This window comes from Megalobrama amblycephala, linkage group LG4, assembly GCF_018812025.1.
Source record: "Megalobrama amblycephala isolate DHTTF-2021 linkage group LG4, ASM1881202v1, whole genome shotgun sequence".
NCBI lineage: Eukaryota > Metazoa > Chordata > Actinopteri > Cypriniformes > Xenocyprididae > Megalobrama > Megalobrama amblycephala.
Genome location: NC_063047.1, coordinates 10,114,674 through 10,130,452, shown reverse-complemented (window position 1 = coordinate 10,130,452; position 15,779 = coordinate 10,114,674). Strand labels below are relative to the sequence as shown.

The following is a 15,779-nucleotide window of genomic DNA, read 5'->3' as shown; positions in this document are numbered from 1 at the left end:
GATGTCATCATGCCTGCTGTTAGTGTGGAGGTAATACACAAATTTCATATTAAAACCAAGTTATGTTGGTTTTTATAGTAAATATTGCAAATTTAGAGAAGTCTCTGCTAAATTAATAAATGCAAATATAAGGATCTTAGAGTTGGCATTATTTTCTAAATGTTGTTGATATTACTGTAAACAATTCATCTGTGCATTTTATTTGACCTTGTAATTTTTGATTAAAGTATCAATTCAAACTTTTGGTAAAAAGACAGACTTCTCTCTGGTGACATGCTGGACTTCTCCAAACATTTTTTTTCTGCTTAAACCCTGCATGTTTCTTACATTTGACTAGAAGCTTCTGTCTCCACAATCAACTGATGGATAGAACCAATTCCCCGCCCAACATCTTTTCTTTTTTAATCTGTTTCATTGAGAGATACACAATATGGAAGAGAAAATCTGTTGCTACTTTAAGAACTTTACTCAAAAATTAAGTTGTATACTTTATAAGAGTAGCAAATTAGCCTGTCAAGATAATTTTGCATATATTTTACTCCAATTTAAAAAAAGAATTGTTTGTTTATTTACAGTCTGCTGCCGCAGTAACGAGCCCAGATACCGAATCACCCATTAAAGCACTTTCTGAACTCTCACCTGAGCCTGAGCCGGCCCCTGCTGTTTCAGATGAGGAAGTTACACCAATATCCGAAGCTAAATCAGTGGAGTTATCCTCAGTAGCTGATATTGTATCAGAAGATGCTGTAGAACCTCCTTCTATTGTTGATTTAACAACTGGAATTGCTTCCCCACTCCCTGAACCTGAAACTCCCCCTGCTCTTGAGACTGCCCCAGTTACAGAAACTACCCTTGAACCTGTTAATGGTACAGTCCGAGATGCAGAATCCACCCCTGAATCTACCCTGGAGCCTGTTGCTGAAACTGTCAAAGAAAGTGCCCCTGAGCCCCCTCTTCCAGAGCCTGAGGTCAAAACTGCCCCAGAGGCACCACCTGCTGACCCTATTGTTGACACTGATCCTGAGCCATCACTTTCCACTGAAACAGATGTTATTCCTCTTGCGGAGTCTGATCCTGAAATTATCCCAGAATCTGCCCCTACTAGTCCAGAACTTGAAGATCCTATACCTACAATTGTTATAGAAGAGGCTACGCCCTCAACTACATCTGCAGTAGAGGAAACCACACCCCCTGCCCCCATCCTTCCTGAAGAAGCCACCACAACCACAGTAGATGAGGGACCTGCTTCTGTTTCAATGCCCCCTGCTGAAGAAGCCATTCCTCTGGCTCCATCCCCAGCTGAAGAGGCCCCGCTTTCATCTGAACCTCCTGTAGTTGAGCCAGCCACAGGTGAGAGAACTTTTATTATTTATTTTTTTAATATTCCATCCTTCCTAGGAAATTCCTGTTCAATAAAATGGATGAATTTATCAGTTTAGTTTTTTTAGTACCTGACGAAGGTTAATTAAGAGCAAAATATGCACATTAAAGTCCCTGTAAAGTCATTTTAAAGTATGTGTTCTGAGTTTGTCACAGCGCAGAAAAAATGTGTTATTAACCACCCAGCCAAATTTGAATGATTAAAAAAATCTGCAAGTAAATGAAATAAGTTATCAAAATTTCGAAAAAAATAGGCAGCGCTCTCTGCTCTCAAACGCTGGGGGCGTGTCCGCTGTCGGCGCTGAAACCACGCCCACTCGCGAGAACTGCCGTCTCAACAACGAGTCAAACATACTTATGCATATAAAAAGAATCATTTAGAGGGTTACAAATTTTAGTAGAGTTACTGTGGACTACCTACTAATTATAACATGAGCAAACTCGGCAATTTACACTCATCGATGGGCACGTACTGCCGACTGTTGTCGAGTCGACAAATGACGGCGCCGCGAGACGGGAGGATGAAGGCCGGGACGGGAGAGACTCTGTCCGGCCCCATATATCATCGGCTATCGGTGGGACGGTAGGAAGGCCGAGGTCTGTTCAGTCACATTCACCAAAAACAGCGGATTATCTGTGAATCCCAGCTGTCTGATGAAAGTTTGTAAAATTATCCGGTGTAGAACGATCACTTTAATCCTTCATATCATCGTTTTAGGAAATATAAATAAGGAGACCGAGCATATCGTATATTATAACAACCATGTAATATGTATTTGCGTGACGACGGCATTACTAGCTAAATGTGCAAAGGGCTGTATAACTGTAATGACACTCGAGATTGAGCGAGTGAACCATAGACATATAATATGTCTATGGAGTGAACCGCTGTAGAGTTAGAGGAGGTGCCACGCTCGGTGCGTCATCGACAGTTATATAGTGTTAGGGGAGGGGCTATGTTTGGGGGTCCAAGTGCGTCATCAGACCCCCATTTTAGCTCCGCCCAAAAAATCCTGAGCAGAGACTTGGTGAAAAACTGTTTAACGCTCTAACTTCACAATTAAGCATTACACAATTCACAGACTTTGTAATGTGTTTCAGCAATACATTTGTAACATTTATAAAGTGTTTAGAAAGAATTCTCAGAATTGACTTTACAGGGACTTTAAGAGTGTAATTTATGCTTTATATATATTTTTATTTTATCATTCTCCTGCTCCCACACAGTTGTTTGGTCACGCATTTATTTGAAGTAGAAATGTTTTGTAACTATATAAAAGTCTTTACTAATTTATGCAAAAAAGACTTTCTGACTCCAAACCAGTTTATACTGGTCAGTAAATGCCTCCATGTTTGTTTAATTATGACATTTTGGTGCTGCATCAATTAATATGCATCTTCTTGTATATCTTAAAAAATACAATTATTCAGCATAAGCGCATCCTCTTCTCCTCATACTTATATTCCCCCTCTCTTTTTATCTTAGTGAAGTCACGCTTTGTTCCTGACCCTTCTCTGCTCGACCACGGCCAGTCTAATCCAGAAGACGCAGACATGTACAGCACACGAAGCTGAATGAGCAAGAGTAACCGTGCAGCGGAGAGAAAGTTGGAAATGATGAGATGTTTTAATGTGCCATGTTTCCAGCAGAGTTTAATCGTTTGGTAATCAGGTTCATGTTTTACCAATGATGTGATGTGGTGAAGAAGGTAATGTTGTTTCTTTCTTTCTGTGATGGTTCACTCTTATGAGAAGTTTCTTACCTCAGCAGGGATATCAAACACACACGCACACAAGGCCACATTTCTGTGTTAACACATGTTGTCTACACATAGTTGCTCTTTCTCAGTGTAACACTATCAAGGAAAATCCAGGGTTACAGTATTTTAATAAAATGCCTGTAGTCCCTTAGCCTCATCTCCAGGTTTATTTCTGACCTAAATTCCTGTAGCAACAGTACGTTTGTTCATTTTATACCGTTAAAAATTACTTTTAAAACTGGACCACACCAAATACTTATTTTTATATGAACAAAAACATTCAATATATACATGTATTTTCTAAAAATGCATTTTACAGGGGATAGGATAGAATACATAAAGCTTTATCTACTCATTCTTGTAATCAGACTCTTCGTTTAAAAAATTGAAAAAATGTGATTAAAATTATCTGTGCGGTTAATGACCATTTCAAAATGTGTGTTAATGCTGCATCTTTAATTTCACAAGGGCTTTTCAAGATGTGCTTAGCGTCGTTCTTAACCCCGGGTAAAGAAACGATTCACACTTGTAATTCAGAAGTGGGGTTAGTACCGCTTTTATCCAGGGTTATGAAGCACCAATTTTGCATTTTTAACACCGCATTGTGGTGCTAAAAGTGTACAACGTGAAACTGCATAATGTTACGGCTAGACGCTTAGCAACAGACAGCCAATCAGTTGCCTCATTCACGTGCTTTGGATGGTCACACAAACACCACTTGTTGTATGAACATTTCAGGGTTTGAGGGAAAAAGTGGCACTATCTTTGTACTTTCCTCTGCTCTAGAAGCTCCTGTCACCAAGACAAATTCCTTTTATGTGTAAACATACTTAGCAATAAAACTCTGATTCTGAAAACACGTGAATTGGAGTAAAGAGAGTGATTTATTCTTACATTTATAGTCCGAAAAGCACCTTCAGGAATAACGGCAGTATATTGTGAGGATGAGGATGTGCAATAATGACACTGACACAGCGAATATGCAAATAAAAATGTTAAATCTGGGTTTAGGAATTTACAGTGTGAAACGTCAGGATTAATGTGAATCCCCAGGATTAATTGTTAACCCTGGGTAAAGTATGAACAGTGTGAAACGTGAAAGATAAACAGGATTACTTTTACTCGGGGTAGAAAGACCCAGTCAACTATTTCAGATGTGAAAAGCCTTAGTATTTCTCAGAGGGAACTGACAAGACAGAGTGCATGTTTACATTAATTTATACTGTCTATACATGAATCTGTGTTGCCTGTACAAAAACTAAAAGCATGAGACAAAAATAAATAGATTTAAAGAACATTTTGAGTTTATTCTTCTAAAATGTTTCCTGAAAGTACAAACAAAAGGTTATAACCATATTAATACAATTACAAAAAAAAGAAAAACCTTTCAAAAAAAAAAAAAGTCACTTTGCACATAAAATCAGTCTTCCAATCCCCTAAAGTAACAAGAACACACTGACATCATTCCCAGCACATTTGTCATCTGACTTGCACAGGACTTTTTTTTTTTTCATGATCGTTTTTGTGATGCGTGGCCTCTCATTGAGTGCTGCTGGGCTGGCAGACGTCTGCTGTCCTGTAGAGTTTAGAGCAGATCATTTCTACCCTGCGTTCTCCAAGCAGACACAGATCAACAATACAGACCACACGTTCTGACTCCAGCTGAGGGGCAGAACTCATCAACGACCCTGCAGGGAAAAAAAGAAAAAAAAAACTTCAGTGCTACAGTATGTCAGTGTGACTCACAGGTTATTCAGCAGAGACTGAGGATGTGAACAGAGCAGAGTGATAAAACACATACACACCTGGTGTGGGGCAGCTGCCGTCTGGCTGAACACACAGACGTCCTGATGAAATGCAGGACAGCAGTGAGTTGTCATGCTGAGTTTGCGGCACTCCGGCAGCTCTGGGGTCATCAGATGAGACAACGGGTACCAACAGAACATCTACTGCAGCCGTTTGATTCAGCCCTGAGAGAAGAAGAGAGCTCCAGTTATTACCTGAAGCTGAAGCTCCATTCCACAACATGGTGAGCTGCAAGTGCTGCTCTCACCCAGAATCGTGAGCATGAAGTAGCCGGTGCAGGCCACAGGTGTGCGCGTATGCGTCTGTGAGGTCAGATCGGGGTTCCATCTGGCTGGGCTCAGGTTCAGGTCATGTAGTAGAACTTCTCTGTCATCAAAGTGGAATTTTTCAGGAATGCTTTCCTGATCGAGTCTGCCACAGCAAAAGTGATCTGTCACTTTCTGTTTCGCTAACGGCCAGACTCTGCTCTCCCATAATGCAGTGGGGTGGATAGCAGCTTGCTGTACACCTGGGACTTGCGATGTCTGGTCAGTCTCTTTAGAAAAAAACCCCAAAACAATATTTGATATTACAATACCGTTTAGAAGTTTGAGATAAGTAAGATTTATTAATGTTTTTCTCAAAATCCCTTTGGCCTCTGTGCAGGACTTGTATCTGTCATTCCCAAGACAAACTGATGCTGTATTGGCTGCAAAAGGAGGTCCTACACTGTACTAATAAATTATTGTGGCCCAAAACCTGGTGTTTCAGTTTCAGTGTCCAACCCCTGTATGTCAGTGATGTTCAGAGGATGCAACACCTTTTCCTACAGCTGACTTTCTAACTGATGTGTGTTTATCTTCACCCTCAGATTCCTCTGACTCCAAATCCCCTTCGTCCCATTGTTGTTGTTCCTCCTCTTCATGAGAGGTAGAGGCCACCTGGATACCTGCACTGTACATAAATGAAAAAAAAAATATATATATATTCTTTTAATGCACTTACAATGGAAGTCTATAGGGCAAGGCATTGAAATTGAATAAATGTTAAATATAAACAGTATTCGACTATAGAATGAAAATACATCAAATTTAATTTCTGTTGCTCGGATCCCATTTCAATCTCAGTAATACAAGACTGGGTGTAACTTAAAACAACAGGCAAGTTTTCAGATTAAAATATATGATACTTAACTAGAAGGTGAAAAAGATTTTTTATATAGATGTTCTGTTATTATTAGTATGCTTAAAGGCACAGTATGCAAGTTTCACCACTTCTTTTGTTTTGTTGTTTATGTATATTTTATGATTAAAGATACGATTAAAGTTACGTTTAACGTTCGCCTCTTTCTCTGGACTTGAACTCTGTTTCAGTGACATTTGATCATTTAAATTCATATTATTTAATTTAATTTAAATGAAACGGCTGCAAGTGCTGAATTACTATTTATACAGGTCACTTTATTTCACTTGTTGCACATTGCAGTAAGCTAGATCGATATTAGAAAATCATATTAATAAAAGCTGGATGGCTTGTGTTGCTAAATGCCAGGCAATTCATTTTAAAACATTGTATGGTGAAGAAAATGCTGTATTGGCACTACAAATAAAGCTCTTTCTGATTTTGCTATGTTAGCCACTTGACAAAATCAAGAAAACAAGAGATTCAAACAAGACTAACCATGTTGAGCTATATAACAATGATTTGTTTTCTGTGATAAATGTATTCAAACAGTTGCTTGGAAATTGAGGGTAAAGCGGATATGATGTCACTGACAGGCGGGTCGACACAATGACACGGGTTGTTACATTGGTTAAAATAGCAGATTTCTCTGGATTTAAACATTCTTGGAAACATTTGGAATAATGCAAGTACACAAGTCAACAAAATACATAACATTGTTCTAGTGGTTTTTGGATATTTTAATCCAAAAATCTTACACATTGTGCCTTTAACTGAAGAGTGATTTGTTGTATTTATGGGCTTTAGCATACAATATTTCAATTTAGAAGAATACTTTACATAATTAACATGTAGATGTAAAATTGAATAATGAATTCTTATGAAATTCTGCCCAATTCATTCATTCATTCAAGTGTGACAAAGTGGAATGTACTTAGATTACCTGTTGGACTGCATTTTGGATCTGGTGAAATACTGACGATGCAATCTAAACAAAGAGGGAGAAAAATTTGGTGACATACTAATGAAATTAAAAACATTTTAATTACTTAAAGTAATTACACTAATTAAGCAATATTTATTTAGCTTCCTAGCCACACCTGCCACTGGCAAGTAAACCAGCTATAAATTTCTTACCTGCCAAGAAACGGTATTTTGTATTATTTTTTATTGTGACATTTTTGTCCCTTTCACAATGGAATTATTTGTCTTTAGATTTTTCCTTAAACATTTACACTGCTGTTCAAAAGTTTGGGTTGATTTATAAATGTTACAAAAATATCTATTTCAAATAGATGCAGTTCTTTTAATCAAATAATCCTGATAAAAATGTATCATGGTTCCCACAGAAATATTAAGCATCATTGTTTTTAACATTGATAATAAGAAATATTTCTTGAGCACCAAATCAGCAGATTAGAATGATTTCTAAAGGATCATGAGGCACTGAAGACTGGAGTAATGATGATGAAAATTCAGCTTTGTCATCGCAGGAATAAATTACATTTTGTAATATTTTAAAATAGAAAACAGTTATTTTAAATTGCACTGTTTTTACAGTATTTGTGATCTAATAAATGCAGTCTTGGTGAGCATAAAAGACTTCTTTCAAAAACATTAAAAGAAATCTCACTGACCCCAAACCTTTGAATGGTAGTGTATAATGAAAAATATATGATTCGCTAAGGCTACTTGTACTGGTTAAGAACGCCTTACCTAGTGCCTGTCTGCACTCTCCTGCGTTTGGGTGAGACTGTAATGTCCGAATCAGGTGAGGTTGAATCCATTTCTCTCTGTGACAGAGTCATTTCATCCTTTGTGGAGGAAGGAATGGCAGCTCCATTGTCACTGACCCCTTGTACTGAGACGCCCTCCTGCTTTATTATAGATATCACCAATGGTGTTTTTATTTTTGTCAGCACATTTCGATTTCTTGGCTGACTGGCTGTTTCATCTTGATTCAGAAATACAGACCTGTTGTTCACTATGTGGCAGTTCAGGCTGTGGTGGCCAGGTGTGGTACTGCACAGCAGCTACATAACCCTGTACAGCAACTCTCCTGTGCTCCCTGTACTGCAGACTCTCCAGCTCCCCCTTCAGCTCAGCAATGGCTGTAATTGATAACTCATCTACAACACACAGGATTAAACATTTTTCATGTGTTTAATTAAATTCTTAAAGATCCTGTGTGGTGAAAATCAAGCTTTTAATTCTGTTTATATGTCTGTGGTATTTTTAATATGCTTTAAGACGAAACATGTGCAAATCCATCAGCCAACACCATTTCTGAGTATTTTCTCATTAAAGGGATAGTTCACTCAAAAATGGAGATTCTGTCATCATTTACTCACCTGTTCCAAACCTGTATGAATTTCTTTCTTCTGCTGAACACAAAAGAAGATATTTTGAAGAATGACAGTAACCAAACAGCTGATGGGAGTAAATGATAGAATTTTCATTTTTGGGTGAACTATCCCTTTAAAACTGCAGTTTACCAAAGACAGTCTCAAAAAAAAAACGGCGTTTGAAACTGCTCCAGTGTCCTACCATCACATGCAACCAATCCCGTTAACGTGCGAGCGGGGCATTTCTCCACTGACTACCATGTTCAAAGCGTTTCTAAGGATGCTGATTTTTAGAAGGCAGCTGTCTGACTCTGAGATGGCGAAAGGCAACATGGTTTGTGTAACATTAGCAACACATTATTTGCTTTGTTTGTTGGTTTTGTTTTCTTTGTTAAATTAGTCAAGCCAAAAGCTAATCATGCCAATTAATGTTCTGTGCGTGACGTTGTAGAGAGCGACACATAAAATGCATTACCATTCTGATACGTCGACTTGTAGCCTGTATACTGTAGTTCACTCTTCCGCTTCTTCTGAATCAGTTTCTGGTTCAAACATATATGGCTGAATAAGAACAATATTTCCACTTGCTTACTACAAACTACAGTTGACTGGGGATCAGGTAGTCCAAGCTGGTGTGATTGAGTGGATACGGGGACTAACTTGCATATTCATGAATCCATGTTTACAAAATGAATCAAATGTGTAGAGTTACATTCAAGCTTTTTTAAGGCAGGAAGAAATGATTTTCACTGTACAAAAAGGGTTAAATGTCATTTTGATGAATTTTAAGGGATAAAATGATTGACTGCAGGGGAACTTTAACATTAAATATTGTCTGAAGACTGAACATTGGAAATCAATTAACTCATGACTGTGTGCAACGATCTTATTCGCTACTGTCTAAATTTAAAGTCAACATGGTACGGAAATTATTTCTTCCCTATTGTGACGTATAGAAGAGTGAAACGGCTTCTTGAGCAAGAAAAAGTGTTGGATGGGATTTTGTCCATTGGGAATTGATTGGATCGCTGTGGCTATTGCTGTGATCTCATGTGAGTGAAAGGTAGTCCCACCCTCGAGCAGTAAACATTATCAGAGAAGTCTTGATTGAAAATTGAATTAAAAAAAATTATTAAATAAAAATTAAAATAAAAAAATAATGTGAACAGATAAATCATGTATAATAAATACTGTGATATTCCATAAAAAAAAAAATGGTCAATTTTGATTTCACGGGGACTTTAAGGAAGTAAAATCTTACTGGTCATGTTGCTATTGGTGGTTGGTGTGAAGGTGGGTGGGGCAGGAGGGTAGCAGTAGTGTCCTCCAACTGCAGTCCTCCGCAGCATGACATTGTCCTTCAGTGTCTTGGTCCACTGGATGAACGCTTTCACTTTTGGCTCACTGACATAGGGCTGCTTTTTATGGCAGCCTGTTAATGCAAAAACACAGATATAATTATAGCTGAGCTGATTGTGGTTATCTGTGACCTCATTGTAGCTGAAATGACCTGTTTAAATCCAGACAAATCAGCTATTTTAAATTACCTGTGATGAAGAGCTGTGTTTCTGTGCTACTGGTCAGATACACAGAACAGCCTGTTTGACACACTCTCATCTGAGTGCACACCAGATACGTCACTGAGAGAGAGTGAGCGAGAGTCAAATAAGGTTATTTAGCATAAGAGAAATATAAAGCTTGTGGACATAAAGCCATGGGCTGATGTTTTACTAGGGCAGATGTTGTTGAAGATCTCTGGCTGGGATGAGGAGAAGATCTCCAGGATAAAGGGAGAGTCAGTTGTCCCATCCACTGCATGTACCCAGCGATAAGCCCAAAACTTTTCAGGTCCTCAAAAACACACACAAACATACATTTACAAATTTGCAGATGTAATGATGGTTTGATAAAATAGTCAACCTTAAGTATGAATATTAATAATGAAGCTTGCATTAGCAAGCATTAATAACTGATAAATACCTGTCTTTTCCTTGCTCCTGATTCGCTCAACCCGGCCCACATAAGTCACTAGACCAATGACATCACAGGCTTGGTTACTGTTCATCGAGTCCACCTCTGACCTGATCACAGAAAGAGGTTTCATTTAGTTAAGTGACTTTATTATCCACAATGTGGAAAATTGTTGTTTGGCTTCATGACAAATTAACATGTATTGTCAGTAAGACAAAAAGAGTAACATTAAAGGTAATAAAAATTAAAAACCATAATGCTATAAAATCACCCTAACACTTTAATTATGCTCCAGTAAGGGGTCAGAAAGATATATTTTTACACAACATTTTACATGTTTTTGAAAAAAGCATCAAGGCTGCATTTATTTGATTAAAAATATAGTAAAAACAGTGTTGTGAAATATTATTATTATTAATGTATATTTTATTTACCTATTATTCCTGTGATGGCAAAGCTGAATTTTCAGCAGCCATTACGCTTTAGTGTCACACAGTCCCATCATAAATCATTCTAATATGCTGATTTGATGGTCAAGAAACATTTGTTATTTTTATCGTTGTTAAAAACAGTTGTGCTGATTAATAATTTTGTGGAAACCGTGATACATTTTTGATTAATAGAAAGTTCAAAAGATTGGCAGTTTTATAAAACAGAATTTTTTTGTAACAGTAAATGATACTTTAGCTTTTTAGCAATGCAATGCATCCTTCCTGAATAAAAATATTTAAAAAAGTTTAAAAAAAGAAGAAAAAAAAAAAAATCTTTCTGACCCCAAACTTTTGAATGTAATGTACAAACAAAATGTACAAAAATTCGTAAAGCTCCGAAGCAGTGTTTTGAAATCGGCCCATCACTATATTGTTGAAAAGTTTTTTATTTTGTTTTTTGGCACACAAAAAGTATTCTTGTTGCTTTATAATATTACGGTAGAACCACTGAACTTACATGAACTGATTTAAAGGGATAGTTCACCCAAAAATGAAAATTTGATGTTTATCTGCTTACCCCCAGTGCATCCAAGATGTAGGTGACTTTGTTTCTTCAGTAGAACACAAATGATGATTTTTAACTCCAACCGTTGCCATCTGTCAGTCAAATAATGCTAGTGGATGGGAACTTCTACTATAAGAGTAAATAAAACTTGCATAAACAAGTCCAAATTAAACCCTGCGGCTCGTGACGACACATTGATGTCCTAAGACACGAAACGATCGGTTTGTGCGATAAACCGAACAGTATTTATATCATTTTTTAACTCTAATACACCACTATGTCCAACCGCGTGCAGCACTCGTTAGTGAGGTCTGATCGTGCTCTGACAGCGGCAGTGATGTCTCGCTCTCATTGAAGTATATGCGCGAGACATCACTGCCGTTGTCAGAGCGAGATCAGACATCACTAAGCGAATGCTGAACGCGTTTGGACATAGTGGTGTTTTAGAGGTAAAAAATAAACATCAAATTTTCATTTTTGGGTGAACTATCCCTTTAAATATGTTTTTAGTACCTTTATGGATCTTGAGAGAGGAAATGTCATTGCTGTGAATGCAGGCCTCACTGAGCCATCGGATTTAATCAAAATATCTTAATTTGTGTTCCGAAAATGAATGAAGATCTTACGGGTGTGGAATGACATGAGGGTGAGTAATAACTGACATTATTTTCATTTTTGGGTGAACTTTTTGGGTGAATGTGTTTGTGAGTGGTGAATATGTGTACCTTGTGGCAAAGTTGTATGGGACATCAGGCAGACCCCACTGAGGCTGAACACTTTTTGGTGGAATCACCGTCACTACCGATGCAGGACTTCGAGGATTTAAGCAGATCTCTACAACACACAAAACAACCACAACAAAAGAGCTGAAATAATGTAACTTTTCCATGAAATGGTCCAATACTGAACCTGTATAACACAAACCCAGCTGAAATTGTAGCATAAGGAAGCTAGCTTTGGAAAAGCTCTGGAGTTCATACCAATGGAGTGGAAAGTCATAAGAGAGAGTGTGCGGATCTGCGGTCTAGAGCGCTTCTGATAACTGTGTTTCAACGAGTACTGCTGCAGATATAGAACCGAGCCAACTGTCAGTCTGTTGAACCACTCAGGACAAAGATCATTCCATACAACCATAGACATGACGCCACTCTGATCAGCCACCTCACAGTACACCTGAAACAGAGAGGGAGCGGAAAAGAAGAAGAAAGATTATAACTCAAGAGTGTTTTGACCCGCTAAAGAAATCAATACCTGCAGACAAAAAACAATGTGACTTATAACCTCAACTCACCTGAAATGGGAAGTCAATGTTTTGTCCTGGTTTTCCATAGTACCGGATCCTGGACCTATGCAGAATTCGGACCAGTAGTGGGAGAGGCCGCCTGGAACTGTGAAAGAATGCGTCCAGATCCGCCACAAGAGTGATTCTAGAGACTGACAAACAGAAAGACAACAACATTAACCAGATATAATGGAATAAATAACACAATTTATGTCCAAACAACAGCTGTGTTTGAATATTATTAACATGTAAATTCTCTCATTGTTCTCATTTTTTTGCACACAATTTTTGACATACAACATTGACTCAATTATCCAACCCTTTTAAGCTATTATTATTTGTCACCATGAAATCAAAAGTGAATATTCTTTTTTTTAAAGGAATATTGAAGTATTTATTATAAACTATTTATCTGTATACATAATTAATTATTTTTACAATTCATTTATATTATTCATTTATATACAAATATTTTATTGTATGTATGGCACTTATAAAGGGATAGTTCACCCAAAAATGAAAATTCTGTCATCATTTACTCACCCGCAGGTTGTTCCAAACCAGTATATATTTTTTTTTAGTTATGTTGAACACAAAGAAAGATATTTTAAAGAATGTGGGAAACTGAACAGTTTTGGGGCACCATTGACTTCCATAGTATTTTTTTTCCTACTATGGAAGTCAATGGTGCCCCAAAAGTGGCCTGGTTACAAACTTTCTTCAAAATATCTTCCTTTGTGTTCAGCAGAACAAAGAAATTTTTACAGGTTTGGAACAACTTGAGGGTGAGTAAATGATGACAATTTTCATTTTTGGGTGAACTATCCCTTAAGTTTATTAATAACTACAAGCAAACATTTTGGTCCTAAACTGAGGCTTTAGGCTAAATTTTGTAATATGAAACTTCCATTTTTTATTTAAACCTTTAATATAAGAATTCAATTAATATATATCACCACATGATCTCATACCATCAATAACCACGTCTGGAGGTGGGTTGTTCGGAATCCACACGCTCCCATACGGATCATCGTTTATCCACAGTGGTAAATAATATTTTCTGCTGAGCTGCAGGGGTCCATCGGATCGGGTCACATAGTCCTGGCACCACTGCGGGATTTTCTCTACGTCTTTAATGGACAGAAATCTCTCAGGAAGCTCCACGACGCTGTGAATGCCGTCTATCCTCAAGTAACTGTGACTCAGTCTCGTCTCATCGTGAACCAATGACAGCTGGGACACCAGGACCCCGGCACCGCAGCGCAACGAGCCCGTCCGGACCCACCGAGTCAGACTGTCCGCCAGCTGACACTTCATCCGCCATTGGCCGTCCGTGATCGTCAGGTCGTAGCTGTAGCTCTCACCGGAGGGATGTTGTAAGCTCAAGTAGCGGTCCAGAGCGGTGACAGCCAGGCACAGCGGGCTGGTGAGGGTCAGGGAGAGAGTGTACGCGGACCGCAGCTGATCAAACACCGCCTGAAGAGCAGAACCGGACCCGCTGTCATGGTGCTCCGCTGCACCTGCCATCACTGAAACCAGACCCAAACCTCTACACGATCTGGCCCGAACCAGATCGAAACATTTAATGACGTTTAATAGCTTAATATGTGTATAAGTCTATGAGAGTGACTGTATATAGACGTGCTAAGCTTACATATGTGAACTTTACTTTATTCTTTTACATTTTGACGTAATAGAAGTTTACGCTATTTTATAGCTCATGGCATTGTCATTTATTGCAACTTTAAGTCAGCTCGAACCTCACGGAATGTAAACAAACTCCAAGCGCGCGACGAGTTCGTGTTTCTTCTTCCCGAATGATGAGCAGTACAAAGTTATGAAAGTAAGCAGCACCGCCAACTACAGGCACGGAGGACACGACAGCTTACACTTTTAGGCCTGGTTTCAGAGTTTAGATTGAGCCAGCAGTAAGCCTTAGTTAAATTAGGACATTTTTATAATTAATAATTTTAGCTTTTTATATATAAAAACAAAACAAAAACCCTACTGGTGACAAAACAAACTTGAGACAAAACAATGGCACCGACTGACATATTGTCAGTCAGTGCAAATTAACCTGTTAACCCATTTAATCCCACCAGTCACAATTGTGACCATAATTTTTCATCACATATTTTGGTGTGGTATTAAAAAGCTACTCTTATTATGAAGCACATGTTCATTTATAATGCAAATTTAAGATGTCTGCATGAGTTCTGGGCAGGTCTAACATTATTGGGAGGTTTGGTCATGTGACCACACACATTTATTTCCTGGTACTGCCATCTTAACACAATGATGACGTTAAAGCTCAGAAATGACAGTTAAGTTTTCGAAGTTAATTTTTGAATTTGAATTGAGGTCAGGACTCTGTGCAGGACAGTCAAGTTCCTCAACACCAAACTCACTTATCCATGTCTTTATGGACCTTGCTTTGTGCACTGGTGCGCAGTCATGTTGGAACAGGAAGGGGCCATCCCCAAACTGTTCCCACAAAGTTGGGAGCATGAAATTGTCCAAAATGTCTTGGTATGCTGAAGCATTAAGAGTTCCTTTCACTGGAACTAAGGTGCCAAGCCCAACCCCTGAAGAACAACACCACACCATAATCCCCCCTCCACCAAACTTTACACTTGGCACATGCAGTCAGGCAAGTGCCGTTCTCCTGGCAACCGCCAAACCCAGACTCGTCCATCAGATAGCCAGACAGAAGCGTGATTGGTCACTCCAGAGAACACGTCTCCGCTGCTCTAGAGTCCAGTGGCGGTGTGCTTTACACCACTGCATCCGATGCTTTGCATTGCACTTGGTGATGTAAGGCTTGGATGCAGCTGCTCAGCCATGGAAACCCATTCCATCAAGCTCTCTACGCACCGTTCTTGAGCTAATCTGAAGGCCACATGAAGTGTGGAGTCTGTAGCTATTGACTGCAGAAAGTTGGCGACTTCTGCACACTGTGCATCTCAGCATCCGCTGACCCCGCTCTGTGATTTTACGTGGCCTATCACTTCGTGGCTGAGTTGCTGTTGTTCCCAATTGCTTCCACTTTATGATACCACTAACAGCTGACCGTGGAAT

General features: G+C 38.7%; 1 protein-coding gene across 3 annotated transcripts; it reads right to left on the bottom strand.

Moving 5' to 3' along the window:
- Positions 1 to 4,422: 4,422 nt before the first annotated feature.
- On the bottom strand, positions 4,423 to 14,575 carry radx (RPA1 related single stranded DNA binding protein). Of its 3 annotated transcripts, none has more exons than XM_048187349.1 (15): positions 13,673 to 14,575; positions 12,711 to 12,853; positions 12,400 to 12,592; positions 12,145 to 12,253; positions 10,433 to 10,533; positions 10,184 to 10,303; positions 10,000 to 10,092; positions 9,714 to 9,884; positions 8,082 to 8,236; positions 7,824 to 7,981; positions 7,051 to 7,095; positions 5,746 to 5,879; positions 5,194 to 5,481; positions 4,946 to 5,110; positions 4,423 to 4,828 (listed from the first exon to the last, which is right to left on the bottom strand). In XM_048187349.1, exons 1-15 carry the CDS (start codon positions 14,226 to 14,228, stop codon positions 4,680 to 4,682), a joined length of 2,580 nt encoding a protein of 859 aa, XP_048043306.1. In that variant the 5' UTR covers positions 14,229 to 14,575; the 3' UTR covers positions 4,423 to 4,679. The 3 variants fall into 3 exon arrangements, with proteins under 3 accessions (XP_048043306.1, XP_048043305.1, XP_048043307.1); XM_048187348.1 differs by having other exon boundaries at positions 7,824 to 7,984; positions 13,673 to 14,574; XM_048187350.1 differs by having other exon boundaries at positions 5,791 to 5,879; positions 7,824 to 7,984; positions 13,673 to 14,572.
- Between the last annotated feature and the right edge of the window lie 1,204 nt (positions 14,576 to 15,779).

What these genes read in the sequence shown, in the direction of transcription:
- radx (XM_048187348.1), bottom strand. Translation starts at nt 14,228, where the DNA reads ATGGCAGGTGCAGCGGAGCACCATGACAGCGGGTCCGGTTCTGCTCTT. An exon ending in TCCAGACGTGGTTATTGATG is followed by an intron (nt 12,854 to 13,672) that starts GTATGAGATCAT and finishes TCTGTTTGTCAG; the next exon opens with TCTCTAGAATCACTCTTGTG. An exon ending in CCATACAACTTTGCCACAAG is followed by an intron (nt 10,534 to 12,144) that starts GTACACATATTC and finishes TTCTGTGATCAG; the next exon opens with GTCAGAGGTGGACTCGATGA.